Source organism: Sebastes umbrosus, chromosome 2, assembly GCF_015220745.1.
Source record: "Sebastes umbrosus isolate fSebUmb1 chromosome 2, fSebUmb1.pri, whole genome shotgun sequence".
Taxonomy (NCBI): Eukaryota; Metazoa; Chordata; class Actinopteri; order Perciformes; family Sebastidae; genus Sebastes; species Sebastes umbrosus.
Genome location: NC_051270.1, coordinates 13118704 through 13136939, shown reverse-complemented (window position 1 = coordinate 13136939; position 18236 = coordinate 13118704). Strand labels below are relative to the sequence as shown.

At 41.1% G+C, this 18236-nt stretch overlaps 1 protein-coding gene across 2 annotated transcripts in view; it reads left to right on the top strand.

Moving 5' to 3' along the window:
• insyn1 (inhibitory synaptic factor 1) overlaps window positions 1-18236 on the top strand; it is a 56541-nt gene extending 38305 nt beyond the window's left edge. For both annotated transcript variants that reach the window (XM_037751788.1, XM_037751798.1), the window contains exon 3: window positions 16910-18236. In XM_037751788.1, coding sequence (XP_037607716.1) covers window positions 16910-17728 — 819 coding nt within the window. In that variant the 3' untranslated portion in view covers window positions 17729-18236. The remainder of the gene's footprint in view (window positions 1-16909) is intronic.

Below are 18236 nucleotides of genomic sequence, written 5' to 3'. Positions count from 1 at the left end.
CAAATTCAATCTCCAATTATTTTTTAATAGAGCAGCTACAGGTTTTTTTTTTTTTATCTCTTGAAGTCTTAACTACTTAGGGCTCTTTTGCTCTCCCATCTGTAGCTCAGAGAGAAACAGGCTCAGTATTAAATATATATGTCTAAAATTATAGGATTAATGATTTGTTTTTTTATTTCTGTAAGGATCACACTGTAAGGAAGTTTATATTTACTGAAAAATTGTCTTTGTGGGTAATATCAGTTTTTGTTTTGTATTTTTGGAATTGTTTTAAAGTTGAGTGCGATTTAAGAAGTCAATAATGCCTCGGGATAATGCATCACCGTAAATGGGACCCTATTATAGCATATCCGTTACCGTAAGGTAAGATAGACTGCTTATTTTAAACAGCTCACTCCTCCAGACGGTGAGTCACAGTCACAAGCCCGAGGGCGAAAATGCTTTGTTGATGAGAGGTCAAAGGAGACCTGTTTCAACTAAAGAGTGGCCACGAGCAAGCGCTTAGTGTAACACTGGTGTGAAAGAGGCATCCAAGAATAAACATTGACCATCAAACCTTAGAAGTGTGGATGGCCTGTGATAAACCACGCCAGGTACCACTCCTGTTACCTAACTGCAAGAACGGGCCTCTCTAGGCTTCTGATCACCACGTCATTAAACAAGGGAATTACTGAATCTCAGGGTTTGCTGTGACATGGAGATAACAGGTCAGTGTCACCAGCAGTAAAAAAGATGGAGGTGATGTGCTTGCATGAAATGTTTTTTCTTGGTACAAACCGTATTAGTTGCCTTACTAACAGCTGAGAATTTACTGAATGCCACAACGTATTATGCAACATTGCTGCTGAGCAGATGCATCTCTTCATGGCCACAGTCTTTCAGCAGGATAAAGCACCATGTGACTAAGCATTAGGTTCTGCACGATTATAGCCAAAATGATAATCACGATTAGTTTTCATCAATATTGAGATCAGGATTATTTATCACGATGATTCATTGACTTTAAGGACAACATTTTTTTATTGCACTTTCATATTTAAATAAACAGAGCACTGCTTTCACTTCCATGTTGTGCTACTTTCCTGCAAATGAACAAATATTTCCATTAAAATAAGACAGCGGGTAAATAAGTGACTAAGCAGCGTTCCAAGTAAGTTATTAATAACTTACAGAAACATAGTGTGCAATAGTCCACCTTCTCCTCCCCTCTCTCTGTTATTCTGTCTCTCTCTCAACACACACAAACACACCATTGTCAAGAGGTTGTGGTCATTTCACATATTTCTACGTATCACGTTGTTTAGGAAGCGCTTATATACGCACATATTTTAAACATCAATATTGCTGTCTATCATGTTCATTTAATTGTGTGAAGCCAAGATCGTGATCACGATTCATATTTAATTAATTGTGCAGCCCTACTAAGCTTGTATCGTTTTAAGATTATGGGAGACTGAAAATATCTGTCCATATAAATCTGTTTGTATATCACATGCTTAACATACAGCACACCCTTCCCTACTGACATGGTGTGTGTGGTTCATGAGGAATAATGCTGCAGCAAACAACGGGACAACCTTTGTCTGAAAGTTCAAAGCAAAAACAAAGAAAACGGAGCAGAAATTGAATAGCTCTAGATAAATTCCATGAGCAGCAAAGAGAAGGTTAAAATAAAAATAAATTGCATGATTGTTTTTTTTTCTCTGAGCCTCAATGTTTTCACTTCAGCAGGGTAGATCCGGCTATATTTGGTGGGTAATGATATATGGGTTCACACAATAAAAGAAAATGGGAGCACACTCCCATTAAGATAAGAGCCGCAGGCCAAGGAAACCTAGAAATGCCAGTGGCATATTGATTGCATGCCCTGTATTAATAGTGGGGTTAGCCGCTGCTCTCTCAGCCCGGACATTTCATCCAAAGTCGTGGCCCGACAACAATGAGCAGCAATGAAAACTAACCCCAAGTTTTAACCGAATGAAAAATGGTACAAGTGCTGTAAAGCTGAATAGACGGTTGTAGTCCATTGAAATGCACAGCAGCAAAACGCCGATGGTGGAAACGTCTGTTGTTTTAGACCTTTGATCCAACTGTTTTAGCTCAATGTTTGTTCAAGGCCTGGTAGTGTAGATCAGTGCTCTAACATCTGTACTATTCTTTAAAAAATGCTTTACAGCCAGTGTCGGTGGTTACTTGGTTATCATGCCTTTTACATGTTTTGCTGTAATTGACAATCATGTGTCAGAAAACAACTCTTATTTCTCTAGTACGGATAGACTGTTAGTGAGTAGATATTTTGGGATATGTTGTGGCATTATGACTCTTGTGATTGTGACTCACTTTAACAGGCTGGGTTTAAACTTGTGTGTCATCGTACTAGATGTGAGTCTGTGTAACAGCAGTGTTGTACAGTAGGGTACCATGAAAATCCACAAGCAACTGAAAATGAATCACGTTGATTAGAAATTAACATTGATTATTGATCAATAATCACATATAATATTCCTAGGTGCCAGCTAATTAGCATCATCAACTACGAGCATGCTAAACACAAAGAACCATAACAAAACAAAAGCCCCAGAGCCCAGAGCACGTTGGTTAGCTTTACTGTCTGGTGTAGGCGCCAATGGTTCATTTCCATTTTTAGTGCAGGATTTATACTTTCTGTTGTTGGCATGTTGTTGATGGATATGTCTGACTTCATCAGGGCATATGAGTTCTGCATGTGAACAAGCACAGCTGCTACACAGTAAACCAGTGCAAGTGCATAGCAGATTCATGGCTGGCGTTTGAATGCAAGGAGGGACATGCTCGCATAATTTATAACAGCCTAATACATTATTGCACATGGAGCAGAGCTGCAGATGTGGCCTGTATGTTGAGTAGTTCGGGTAACGTGCCAGGGCGTGTATATGGCACTATTTCTGCTACTGTACATTGTCAGCAGCTGCCTCCAAATTATTACAGTACATTCTACGAACTTACTCACTGCACCCTAGCACGTGTATATACACTTGTGAATATATTTCGGTACATAATCCAGAGACTATCCTCATCAGGAAACCAACAGCATTGGTTGTTCAAATGCTTAAAACAACCTCTGCCCATGTTTTCCTGACAGGTGACCTTTTGAGGTAACAGGAGTAATGACCGTCCTCTCTCGATAGAAAAAGGTAGAAGTTGTTCAACCTCTACTAAACGTTTTTTGGAAGGAGTTTGGGGAGGATAGTTTGACAAAGTACATGACTTTTAGACCACATTTTACATCTCGTCTCATTAAGTATTTCACAACATTGAATCCTACAGTTTGGGAAATAATTAGTGTTAACATTTTTACTGCTATTTAGGGTTGGATTTTTTTTCTGCAATAGCCCTCCAATGTATTTACATTGAGTAATTACCTCTCTATGTAGTAGTCTTGAGTTTTTTATGGTAGTCAGACATTTGCAAGCTGGATTCAAATTCCCATGAAACGATGCATGCGTGTAATCCAGCATAGTTTTTTCTCCGCTTCACTGTTTACTCTCCTTACTCTGCATCAGAGCTCTATTATTTTTACTCAAGGAGGTGAAGTGTAGTATTTAACCAAACCATGGGTCGCCAAATTAACCAGGGCAGAAGTCTGCATTCACACCAAATCAGGCGTTGGGTTGTGTTGGGGTGTGGGCGAGTCTTTTTAATGGCCCAGTAACTGCAACGATTAACATCATTTGTTCCCTAATGGCTGAGTTGTACAGCTATGGATTACCAGTTACGTGATTGGCCACCGTAGCGTGACATCAGGTTGCATTTCTCCAAAAGTTGATTCCGTTTCTACTTTCCAGCTGCAGGCCGCTGCGTTTTTTCGGAACCACCTGGGTCCGCCGCAGCCCAAACACATTACCCCCATTGAAAATGAATGGGAAGACTTGTTCTCACCGCGCTGCCTGATCTGGTGTGAATAAGGGCTGCACAATTAATCGAATATTAATCGCAATCACGATTTTGGCTTCCCACAATTAAATGAACATGATCGACTGCAATATTGACATTTAAAATGCGTGCGCTGCTCATAGAAAACACTGCTGCATTAATCAAGCGCAAGATTTTTTTAATCAACATTTACATAAAAATACAATCATTTATTAACTAATCATTTGAATTTTGTGTTTTTATGTTGTTGTTTGTTAGTGTTTTTTAAGTCTATGAACAATCATGATAATAATCGTGATCTCAATATTGATCAAAATAATCATGATTATCATTTTGGCCATAATCGTGCAGCCCTAGTGTGAATGCAGCTGAAGTCAGAAGGACTACAACTTTAACGACGATGTTCAACCAAGTATCCATAGCTGCCTAACCCTTGCCAAACATTACCACAGGCGTGACAGATCAAGACCATTATGATACATTTTTAAAATGGTCCTATTGGTTGTTTTTGAGGGCACTGAATAATGTATGACCTATTTTGTTGTGTACAAAACTTAGTTCTATTGATGCCTTTTTGAAAACCTGAATTGATTTTGTAATTTGACTTTGTATTTACTGACTTGAAGGTTTGACTATTTTCTTCAGTTTTCTAGCAGCTAACACTTTTCAGGAGCTGCAGCACTTCTGCTCTACGTAGCAATAGTATTTGTTGTTTGCTTTCGACAAACAGCGACAGTATACATGGACAGCTGACAGTGTGAAGCTGACACCGAACTCGACACAAATTATGTCAATAAAGAAACCATCTGTAACGTTATGAACACAGAGCAACAAAACAACCCCTTTAATTACTTCCCTAGAACTAGTGTGTCAAAGTGTTCGCAGCAACTGTGACTTGTTGACATAGGTGACAGTAATGTGTGGCAGCTGTCATGGATGATACCTGAGTGATTAACACTGAGCCGCACGACAAAGTTGTCCAGTTCGACACATCCTCCGGCAACAGACTGTATATTCACGTCTCCTTTTTTTCTTCACCACCAACAGAGCAGATAGATCTAGCTGCAGAATCTTGTAGGGAAAACAGTAAAAACATGTTCTCCTCTGATAAAAGAAAATGTAAGCCTTCGGGGTAGTTTTTTTTTTTGCACCTCGGTGTGTTATTCCAGATTTTTGGGGGTGTGTAAATCCATTTACACCCCTGGAATTGTGAAATAACACCCATTTATGCCGCATGGAAACCGTCATTAGGCAATATCATCTGTCCCCAGCCCGAGAAGGCAGTGATAGGAGTCATAACAGGAATTTGGAAAGAAAGATTTTTAATTACAAAAAGAGAGCAGGCGATAGCTTTTGCATGGTAACACTGTGGATCATCTTTCACACAATCATAAATAGAACACTTTGTCTTGTTGGCTGAAGGGAGTGGATACTGCAAAATATTTTGCTGAGTGGGGGGGTTTGCAGTTTCATCCTCACTTATGATGAAGGCATTGATGGCTGTGAGTGACTGTATATGAGTGATAATGTGACTATGTGAGCGAGGTGCAAATCCACTCTGATCTTGTAAAGAAGTTTTATTGTAGGCTATATTTTTCACAGATATGAATATGTTCCTCATAGATACAAAAGTGGAACAAAGCTGACAATGAGATCCTAAAAAGCTGCGTAAGTTAAATGTGAAAATAAAATTAGGATGAAGATTATTTGTCTCCCTCTGTCCCTCCATCCATCCTTCATCTTTCTTATGTTCCTTCTTTGAATAATGTATTACGACAGTTAGAAGTCGTGACCACAGATGGATGTGGATTGTTTTAAGTAGTCAAACATAAGGACATACATTACATACATACATATTTCTCTGAGTGCTTAACTACAGTTACATACAGATCCATTTTTTGCACCATATAAGATCTCAATGATGAAAAAATGTGGACTTTACATTGGCATTTTCTAAACAAAACTTAGAAGCCGTTAACTTTGACAAAAAGTGATTATCATCTGAGACAAAAAACACAACCAAGTGCACCTTACTTTCTTTTTAGTTTCTCACATTTTCCCTTGATGCTCACCAAAATCTTGCAGATTGTAAATTGATCGACTATTTGAACTACTACCTGCTTTTATAGGTCCGTGCCTCTCCACAACAATATAGGGCCAATAAACAACCCTAACCACAAGACGTACTCAAAGCTATTAATCCAACATAATGGTTCTGTAATAATACCAATGGGAAACTGCGGGTCTGAAAAGTGAAGCCAATGCGGACGTGCTTTAAACTTGCATTCTTTCTAATAGCCAGCAGGGGGCGACTCCTCTGGTTGCAAAAAGAAGTCTGATTGTATAGAAGTCTATGAGAAAATGACCCTACTTCTCACTTGATTTATTACCCGAGAAAACATTGTAAACATGAGTTTATGGTCTCACTCGCTAGATTCAAGCCTTTTTCAATACAGCATGATGTTCATTTAGTAAATTCTGGTCCCATTTAGAGTCATATAGACCATAAAGCAGGGTATGCTTTAGGGTGTGGCTACCTTGTGATTGACAGGACGCTACCATGGAGTTGTCCGGTCTGGGAGATCTGTTGTGTTTTCTGTTCATGAAAGTTAATTCTAACATTTTAGTTGAGTCAACATTTCTTACTCAGTGTTTGGTTGTGCTTAGCTCCACCTCTTGTGTCACTTATGGTTGCAAAAGCCCAAGATGGCGAAGGACAAAATGTCGAACTCGAGGCTTCAAAACGGCAGTCTACAAACCAATGGGTGACGTCACAGTGACTATGTCGTCTTCTTATATACAGTATATAAATAAGACATGTATATTTATTTTTCAGTCAGCCTTAAAAGACACATTGAGTAGGATTTTCCTAAAAAACAATGTATACACTCGTGCAAAGATAATCCCTCTCAATCATCATGTATCTGTAAAGATCCTGCCCTCTGCCTGTTTGTTCTTAATTTGCAGTGTTCAGAATTCCGAGCGTCAACATCTATAAAAACATAGCAAATAGGTGCCACATCGTGAGCACGCATTCAAGAGGAAGCAATGAAAATGGCGAACACAGCACCAAAAAAAAGGCAAATATCGTGAGACAGAACGCCAAAGATCATTCAAAAACGAGAGCGAATCTGGGGTTGGCTTTCAGCCGATGGCGAGCACCCTAACCCTAACCGTGGTCAGGGGGGCTTGCACTTCTGGTGTCGTTGAGCCAGAGAGGAGGAGCCAACTTTGAATGTTGTATTTGCAACTGACAAATTCTTCTCATTCTGCCTTTAACTTTAGCTTGACTTTATACAACATCTGATAAAAATAGGCTTTGAAAGCCCTTACATTTGCTTAGATTATTCTGTGCCTATTTACAGCTATAGCAAGAAAAAATATCAAAATATAGCTGCAGTAAAAATATTCCCCACAGAATACAAGAGTATTATTATTAGTCATGTACTGTAGCTATGCAACTGTACTACAGTATGTATCTTTTTTTTCCTTTCTCTCAGGGTAGACTTGCTGCTTATCTGCTTACTGGTTTGGCCTGTAGACAAACTGGCAGTGTGAAGTGTCAGGGTGAGGGATTTACTGCTGGATTGGGCTGAGCCGCTTCCTGTAGTGTGGTATTCTCCCCTGCCGGAGAGATTCTCCCCTTTTTTTCCAGTATGGGTCAACCACGTTAACCCTCCAACCCACCACACACACGCACATAAACACACACATTTTGTGCTCTAACAAACTGTAATCACTTTAGACCTTCACTGGCCTTCTACAAAAAGACACCATGTTGTTAATGAAAACTCTACTGAGTCATTAAAATGGGTCAGCGTGGCCTGGCTGCGAAACACATGCGCACCTTTTTTCCCCTCGCATGTGACCGGCGTGACCTGACAGTACTCAGGCCTAATCCGAGCGCTATCTCAGGGAAGCAGACATACTGAGGAGCCCCGTAGCGTGGCACTACCATCTTTCTCTGGTCATTACCGCCGCTAGGCCTCTCAACACGGATAGAAGCAATGAAGGAGAACCTCAATAAATGATCAGTGCGCTCTGCCAGCGCCAAAGCATGCTGCATCTGCTGCCTCCCTGTTGCTGGAAGACAGAGTTCCCATCTTGCTCTCCCACTGATTGTACAACCCATAACCTCTCCAGCATAATAGAATAAACCTTCCAAATTTGCCATACAGCAGGTGGATGAGTCTGCCCAGTTTAATGACCTAAATTTGGCTAAGGAAGTGGTTGATTTTCCAGACCTTAAGGACTGCAGAAGCCCACCTCTTCTAAAGCCCCAATGGGATAAATGAGGCCCGTTATGCGGTGAAAGTTTGTAATGATGCTTTTGATTAGTGAGTTGTCAGGAGGTATTGGCCCTACGCTCATCACAGCGTTGTTTAGCACTTTAAGGCCTCCATAAAGATGAGTTTTTTTGAGAAAAGATGAAAAAGCAGGGGGCATGTGCCTAATGAAGTCTGAGGCTTATAGCCCCTCTCATGACAGGATAATTACACCAAATGCTTCCAGCGAACACTTCAAAGGACACTTCATCCCTGTGCCAACACCACGCAACGAATCTCACCAATCAAGATAGCCTGACCTAAATCAGGTCCCCCTGGCTTGTCTGTAATGTCTCCCGCCCACAGACCCACCGGACCTCTGCAGAGTCAACTGCAGTGGATTCACAACCGCACTCGATGTAATTGAGGAGTACAATTAGCATACGGGAATTTGTCTTTCTGACGTTGCTGCAGGAACATTTACAAATGGGATTTTGGAGCACAGCGGAAAAAAAATGTGCAGCTATATTAAATCTCTCTTTATTTTTGGAGCATTCGCTTCCTGTAAGCTTGAAATGTGGCTGTAATTAAGTTTGTAGTTAATAAAAGCTATGGTCAGCTTTAAATCACAGGTGTTACAATGGTTTTGAGTGAAGTTATCACAACAGAAGAACCCACTAAAAAATATTAAAGCTGCAGTGGGTAGAATGATTAAAAAAAGTTATTTTTATAAAACGTTCACTATATCCTGACAGTAGTGCATGAGACAGGTAATCCTCTGTGTCCACCGGTGCTCCTGATGGCATCTGCAAGATTTCACAGACCGGAGGAAAACAACCAATCAGAGCCGAGCTGGAGCCTGCCGTCTCTGAGCAGCTGTCAATCACTCGCGAACTCCGATCAAACGTCAAACTAGGCAGCGCTGATCAAATATGAATCAATATTCTGTTACTGTAATGCCTATTCCTCGCCTCAAATGTTTTCAGAAACATCTTGTAGTGTACTGTTTAGCTGTAAAATGAGAAAGTTTGTGACCCGGCAACCATGTTGAGGTCAGTTGAGGAAATACCAAGCACCGCCGACCAGCCGGAGCACATTTTTCAGCTTCACAGTACACTACAAGATGTTTCTGAAAACTTTGAGGCAAGAAATAGGCATTACAGTAACAGAATATTGATTCATATTTGATCAGCGATCCCTAATTTGACCGTTTGATCGGAGTTCACAAGTGATTGACAGCTGCCTCCGTTGAATGAACAGCCAATAGGAATAATCACTCTCTGAAATGACCTGAGATTGGTCAAAGTCTTCCGTCTTTTTTTAAAGCCTGAACACTTGAATTACAACATGCTGAAAGGTGACTCCTGAAGCATAACTAATTACTCTGCCGTCCATCCACATGCTCAGTGTGTTCTAAATACTCGTACTTTTTTGAACAAAATATGTCTAAATACTCTGCATCCGTCTCAATCTTCATACATGATCTTGTTGAGATTATAAGCAGGCATATGTGCATTGGTTAGTGCGTGTGCCTCCTGCTTTACAAATCTGCCCCAGCTCTCATGTAATGTGGCTCAAGCTTTCAAGCCAACAGCGCTGGGCACATATTGCACCGTTCTGCATGTTGTTTGCATACTGCTGGGTAATATTAAGTACGTAACGAGTAATTCAAAACGCTCCCAAAATGCTGTTTCATCCAAAAGTTAACACGATGTCTGGAGGAGATTGCACACGTTTACGAGTCACTGGACAATTTTTCTAGTGAATCCAGTAAATATTTTCCTTCAGAGTAAGTCGGGGATGATAAATTAGCTTCTGGGGGATAAGATAAACCATATCACCACATTGTGAGTGGCTCGGATGGTCCCCTCTTCTTCACGTCTTGAGGGGAATTAAATTGAGGGGAAGCGAGCACGGGGTAAGGAGTAAGGAGAAACTGCAAAACTGCAGGAGCTAACTGCATTAAAACAATGTTTGCGAATGCTTTACTTACGAAGCCAGCATGCGAGGCTATTTTGATAATTGCTGAGACTTCCTAACTGGCATAAACCGCTTCCAGCGCTAGAAGTGCTGCACAGGGGCAGGCTGGAAATCTATTGTGACATGTTGAGAAAGAAATAACACTTAGATGTGTTTGAATGGCTCCACTGAGCACATTTTTTGATTTTCCCATGGAAAAAAAGCAAAGCCACCCTAGACACTGGATGCTGCATAATTAACAAACAAGCACTGCAAACTTCTCTCAGTCTACTCTGAAAATGACTCCTGGAAGAACGGGTGGCACAGGAACAGATGGAGGGAGGCCACTTGAACACAGCGTAATGAAGCGATCCGCAGAAAATTCACTCATACAGCGTGCATTTCAAATGAACCCAGTGAGGGTGTTATGTCTCATTTATTTTGGTAGCTCTCACCTGATGTATTTTTTACATATGTACAGACTGCATTGCTACAGATGCCATATTTCAGAGTTTGTTTTTATTCGCTGACAAATACTAAAATATGTAAGACGGCATAAACTTGGAAACCACGATAATATGATCATTAGAAACATGTTCAAGATGCACTTTTACATCATTTACGTGTAGAAGACTTGCAAAGCATGGCAATCTCCATCTGTTTACTAGACAGCTAACAAACATCTTTTCATACAGAAAGCCATCAATGCACATCAAAACAAGCTATTCCCGTTGAACATATGCTTAAAGATCAACAGAGTGATTCGAACATGTGGTGAATATTCCCCTCCTCATCAGAGGCAATTTTACACCCAAATTTGCTGATTTTGACCTCAGCCTATATTTTTCAGGAACACATTAAATTTGTAATATGATTAAAAAAAGTTATTTTTATAAAACGGTCACTATATCCTGAAAGTACTGCATGAGACAGGTAATATGAAATAAATCATGTGCCTCTGCATCCTCTGGTGTCCTCCAGTGCTCCTAATGGCATCTGTAGGATTTCACAGACCGGAGGAAAACAACCAATCAGAGCCGAGCTGGAGCCTGCCGTCTCTGAGCAGCTGTCAATCACTCGCAATCTCTGATCAAACTAGGCAGTTCATATTTGATCAGCGCTGCCTAGTTTGACCGTTTGATCTGAGTTTGCGAGTGACTGACAGCTGTCTCCGTTGAATGAACAGCCAATAGGAACGCTCTCTCTCTGAAATAACCTGTGATTGAAGTCTACCATCACGACTAGATTTTTTTAAAGCCTGAAAACAGAGTCATGAGGAGGTGCAGAAGTTTTCTCTCAGAACACTTGAATTACAATATGCTGAAAGGTTATTATTTTGGGAATTTTTGCCCAATGATGCCAAAAACATTCTGCCTACAGAAGCTTTAAACTTTAGTGGTGGAATAAGTTGTTCCATTGCTAATGTTCCAGTATATTTTCAATTAGCATTGGCAGAGGACAGGCGCTCACTCGGGTGGGGAAAGAAACACTCATGATAAATAAATCCTGAAACCAGGTGGAGCTGAATATTAGAGAGAAGGACTCTTGTAATGATAGTGGACGGTATGGAATCTATTTCCCAAATCACCACTTCGCCTGAGAAGAGGCTCTTCTGAGATTTTTTTTTACATTACTGCCCATATCACTCCGTGTAAGATTATCCGTGCCTGTCTTTTCCATCACTGTATCTTTCTGTCACAGACAAGGCTCCAAGTGCCCTCTTTCACTCTGACCCTCAATTACCCGGCCCAATCATCTCAGACAGGTGTTGAGGTACAGTAATAAACCCTCGCCTGACGCTGCCGAGGCAGCCTCTCTTTTAAAGCACCTCCGAGAGCTCTGAAATGACTGAACTCGGTGTTGATCAGGTGCAGTGACCACAGTTGACTCGCGGCTGCCGGCTGATAGTGTGCAGTGAAAAAGAAAAAAACATGTAACAATACCACTTATTGCTCTGTATGGACTGTACAAACAAGATCAGATGTGCTTAGTGTTGGCTGGGCAATCCTGCTTCTATAGTGGATAGACCATATTCTAAAATATTATTGAAAAAATAAAAAGTGTTTATTGCTACAATTTGCGTGGTTATAACTCACACAGAATCATAGCTTTTGTTATATTCATCATCATAGTTTTTAGTAGCTCCCACTAAACACCATTTACAGTAAAGGAAGTAAGTTAAGCTGTCAGCGGAGGCACTGAGAGAAAATTAAAGACTAAAGATAAACTCAAATCCCCAGCACTTATATGCGCGGTTATACTATACATTACTGCTTAACTGTGTTGCAAATAGAGTCTTTTCAGTCACAAGGATGTGCCATCACTGCATCATAAACTTTGGAGATGGGTAGAGCCATAAAGTCCAGAGGTTTATCACAGCTTCAAGCTGCATATCCTGAATTTTAAGGAAACAAAACAAAGGCAAAGTAAAAAAATACGTTGCTATATTTACTATTGACTTATTTAACCAATAGGCCTACACTTCAGGCATTGTTAGAAGCTATTGTCTGGAGGATATCAGTCAGGTTAAACATGGAACGGGTGTTGTCCACCCACACAGGCGTTTTTGATTACTCTGGCTGATTAGACTCGTGCACAGGATCATTAAGTGTTGCTACAGTAAACAGGAGCTGGTTATTGCATAGGAAATGAGCATTGGACTAATTCTGTTTACTCGTGCTTACTCATTGGTTATTTTCTACTCTTAAATGGCATGTTACTTCATAGTTGCACTATGTGACCTACCACAGGATAACCTCAGAAAGACGTTTCTTCACTGACGTACAGGTATGGCGTACAGGTGTTCCTCGGTAAAATGTTTCAATGCAAAGTCACATAATTACTTTGACCTTCTATTTTTCACTCTCATAGATTTCCATAATGCCTTTTTTGTATTTTAAACACATTGTGCGCATTGTTAACGACTGGTTCCTGATGTGTGCATTCATCCTTTGTGCTAAAGCAATCTGCTCCTCCAATTCACTCCACAGCTCCTTCATCGCACATTCTCTGACTGGAAGAAAAAGCAGAGACGAGTGTTCATTGTTGCTGCGTAGAGCGTGTGCTGCATTGTGACCTAGAAAGATTCGGCAGAACCCTTCGAGCTGAGACACTTATCAAGCTAAATTAGCCTACATACCGCAGGCAGGGGTCAGGCTAACCAGCGGTGGAAGCTGACGCAGCTCACCGTTAACACTCGCGAAGGTGTTTTAAAATGGAAAATAAGCAAGGCCGTGATCCGCTGCCGAGAAACAACAACAACAACATTCGGGTGATGTTCGGTGACCTGAAACTTAATTCTTACGATTCCTTTTAAAAGTCACAGTAAAGTTTGTGTTTAAACTTAATGAAATGTATTTAGAATGACTTTCTGCTCATTGCAATGACTGCTAACGAAACAAATAGTCTGTATTGGTGTCATGGCAAGCTTGTGAAATACATTTGACGGATAATTTCTTAACTCACTGATCAAGTTAAGTCCCTCGCTCAGGTTTTCCGCCTCCTCTGAGCCTGAGAAACGTCTTACATTAACAACTCCGTGAGTAAAACGTCGGCAAATCACACAGCAAACACGTTGAGTAATTCAAGGATTAGAGGATTCATACAGCCCAATTCCCTCCGGGCAGTCTGCCAATAGAGAGGCATGGTCCAGGTACTCATGAGGTTTACGATGCAACAACTGGCAGGTCTGCAGAGGAGCTCATTGACAGACGAGCCAATGCCACGCATGTAGACGTATACAGCCAGATATAAATGCAGGTGACTTAACAGCGTGAAATATCTTTCTAAGGGTAAGGATTCAGGTGCTATAAAATGCAGTAGTGAGGAGAATTGTAGCATCTAGTCATCCTTCACAGTTTCTTTCTCTTAAACTTGCAGTTGGTAATGTAAGTCAGTGCTCTTTATTTTTGATTCGAGGATTCAGTGAGCAAATTTACATTAGATTCAAATCATCATCTTGAGATATTTGCAAAAGATCATCAAGCTCATGGATGTCAGTTGCCATGTTTGCGGCGGAGATCACCTAAGCTTTTGGTGGGCGCATTATCAGCGTGTTTGCATTTACAGTCGGAGACTCGTAATTCCTCCTTTTAAAGTTGGACAGAGAATGATTTTAATTCCACACACAGAGATAAGACTTACTCATTTGTAGTCATAAGAGCCAGAAAGGAGCAAACGCTGCAAATAATTACTGAGGCATAAACAAAAAGGATCATGTTCCAACAAATCTCAGAGTTAAACTATCTGCTATTCAGCTGCAATTATGTTGCAAACTCATAATGTGCATGTTTCTAAAAGAACTTTTTTGGGGAGTTCAAACCACTGGGCTTAATTGCCGAATGGTTTTGGGGAAATGTATCATTTACAAGCTGCATGAATGCTGAGTGTTTTCATTTTACAATAGATTGTTGTGGAGAGCAGAACATCCTGATTGAAGGTGCTAAAATGTCAAGTATAGAGGGCTTGGATTTTTTAGGTGTTGTCAGCAAACCAGTGTGATTTCAGCTGAAGTGCTTTCTATTCATCAAACACTCACCGCTGTGGCTGCTGATGACAGAAGCATGGAGGTTAATGTCGAGTTAACAGTGAATTAAATGCTTTTACGGGATGCATCTCCATGCAGTGGGTGAAATGTTGAGTTGATTTTGTTTGACGTGGACATTACAATAGCGCTTGAATTTAAATATACGGCAATGTACAAGCATCAAAAGCGCTGGGTTAAGTGTTTGTGCCGTATAGCTATACGTCTCTGTTCATCTCCTTCATCCCGGTAGCCGCAATGCAACATCAAGGCAAAATGAATCAGCCACTGGACTGTACAGCTTTCACCACTCATCTAAGAAAGCTTCCTCAGTTCTTCTCCGTCTCAGAGCTGAAGAAGCCTCTTTGATGAGTCGCGACACGTCTTCACTGCTCCAACCTCATTCCAGTGGATATTTAATTTTGTCTTGATGTAGCATAAAGCTAATTTACAACACCTGTCCACGGGAGGCCTTGGCGGAAATAAAAACAATTTCAAAACCATGAACAAACAATTAAGGATTTATGGATGAAAAGTAGTGCAATGGCAAGCTGTAAAGGCAAACACAGATCTATTAGCAGCTGTGAATAAATCTTAGCTTTTGTTAAACCTGCCTGTGGGGGGTAAATCAGTGGGATGCAAAGCATCTGGAAATTTCATGTAATGTAGTATCTGGTAAGCTGTCACAGAGATTTATATTAAAGTGAGTTTTACAATTAGTACTTTTGGTTTCTTCCACACTTTTGTCAACTTTTGTCGTTACTGTGAGTGTATTTACATACTATATGTGTGAAATAAGATCAGTATGCATTTCACATTTGTAATGCTTCTGAAAGTATCAAAACATGAGTAATAATGAACCCCCTGTGAATGTTAAAGGGGCCCTGTGGAGGTTTTTTGTAAACGCACAAAAGTTGTTTAGATTCAGTGTGTTGCTTCCCAAAACACATAGTGTGTATCCTTGAGGACTAACAAACTTTTCAAGTGCATTTCCTTCCTCATAAAACATTTACAAAACCTTTTTTAGTATTAGTATAGTATTAGTTATTAGTATCTTAAAAGGTACAGTGTGTAGGATTTGATGACATCTAGTGGTGTGGTTGCAGATTGCAACCAACTGAGGACCCCTCCGCTCTCTCCTCCGTTTCCAAGACTGCGATAACGTGAGCCGCCAAGTGCAAAATCGTGGTAATGCCGTTGGCCTTGCTCAGAGGCCATCGTTACCATAATAACACTACTTTAGGAGCAACGGAAGTCAGACAGCACCACGGCACTCTGTGGCTCACATTACCACAGTTTCACAAGCTGTCAGAGAACTACGGTGGCCTTCAGGTAACGTAAAAATGCAAAAGGCTCTCTCTAGAGCCAGTGTTTGGTTTGTCCGTTCTGGGCTACCTTAGAAACGTGGCGGAGCAACATGGCGGACTCCGTGAGCAGGACCCTCTCCCTATGTAGATATGAAGGGCTCATTCTAAGCTGACAAAGACAACAATTCTTAGTTTAAGGTGATTATACACTAATTAAAACATAGTTATGAATATTATATTTTTGCCAATAGATACCCCAAGATGTTACACACTGTTCCTTTAAATCTTGCATGTTCACCAACCCGGGTGTTGCATTGTTGCATATTTTGCAGTAAAACTGCCACCTGTTGATCAGTGAAAAATAGTGTGACACCATTGTTAGGACTGTGTATCGCGTCCCTTGTGCGCATGCACGAGACAGACAAAATGGGGACCCACTCATGGAAAAACAGCTCCATTGCACTACTCGAGGTCTTTAACTCCACAGGGAACCTTTAAGTAGAGCAGTGGTGGTGCAAAGAGCTCTTTGTTTTACCGTGCTGCTAATGGTGTTGTCATGTAAAAATCACACCAGAAGTGCGTGTGCTATGTACTGTGATCTAATGATGCGACCTAAACCACTATGGATGGTCTCAGATACAGTTGCTTAGCCTTTACCCACTTCAAAATATTTTTACAATGACAAATGTTGGTTTGAATCACACCTGGATAATAAATGTCAGTACAAAATGTCATGGCAGTCCATCCAGTAGATATTTTAGTCTGGACCAAAGTGGTGGACCGCCTGACCAACAGGCCGACGTTTTCATCTATAGAGCCATGCTGCTAAAAATAAATATATGGAAATATCTGGATCTGAAATGAAATCTCTTTCTGGCCTAAAATTTGTTTCTCTACAATAACTCATACGTTTTCTCTCTTGTGCTCTCCCTTTTCTATTGCAGGTTGTGGGTCAGATCGATAAACTAACGTCCGACTTTGACTTTGACCTGGAGCAAGATGACTGGACTGTGGCCACAGCCAGCAGCACGTCCAGCAGCGAGCGAGGTCTGGGAGAGGCCTTCAGGCTGGACTTCCTCAATGCAGATGTGCTTTCTGATAGCTGGGAGTTCTGCAGCTACCTGGAGGCTGCTGGCGCCACTGCCCGCATATCTGGTGAGCAACCAGGAGATCTGCGATCAGAGCTGGGCCGCGGGACCATCCCCACCCAGACGCAGACCCCCACCCCGCCCCCCTCCACTGCCTCGGTCTACTCCCAGATGAACGGCGGGCTGCCCATCCCCAACGGGCCCCGCATTATTACTCCAGATTCGTCCAGCGAGGAGGCCAGCAGCTCCACGCACAGCCACAAGACTTCTCGTACCTCCGGCACAAGAGAAAGAGTCCGCTTCAGTGACAAAATTCTGTATCATGCGTTGTGCTGTGACGATGACGAGGAGGAGGAGCAAGAGGACTTACAGGAAGACAAGAGTGGCTGTGCTACGCCAGAAAGCGATAGTGAACCCAGTCTCCTCTCGAGCTCAGTCGGCCCCAAACGTTCTTCCTCTGAGCACTCACTCCTCCATAACTGTCTGGACCCTTCCTATGCCCCCTCGCCAATGAAGGGGATGACTGGAGCTCACACACTACCCAGGAAAGGTCTCTTAAACCCCGGCTGCCGCAAAAAACTGTTACGAAATAGCAGCACACAAACTGTCTCTGACAAGAGCACCCAAACTGTACTGCCCTATATTCCAACCAAACAGAAAACAAAGGACCACTGAGAAAGCCCTAAGTTTATCATAAATCTCATGAAGAGGACTGTGCATTATTTAATATTAAATACATAGCTCATAGATTAATACACAAATAAATTAATTACTAAATAAATAAATGATATATGGGAAATCACTCGACTACCTAAAGTTATTCTGAGGCTCAGGGAAAACACGATGAAATGAAGCAAAGCAGATCATTAAGATAAGAGTTTTACTGGCGGACCAAAAGGTTAGTGCCTGTTCTAATGTTAAAAAGATACACTGAATGGATTCCCTGTGTGTGTAATCATTTGAAACAATGACAGAGATTATAAAAGCAATCATTTTTACAAGAACATTTTAAGTGTTCAAAATTGGAAGTGAAGTATGAAGAGGTCCTTTCCCCTCCTCGTACAATAGTAGAAGTCACACACACAAAAAAAGAAAATGCTTGTTCCTATAATGTGGATACAAAACGCTGCACATTCTGTACTCTGAATCTGTATAAACATTGTCTTTTTTCATGTTCCAGTTA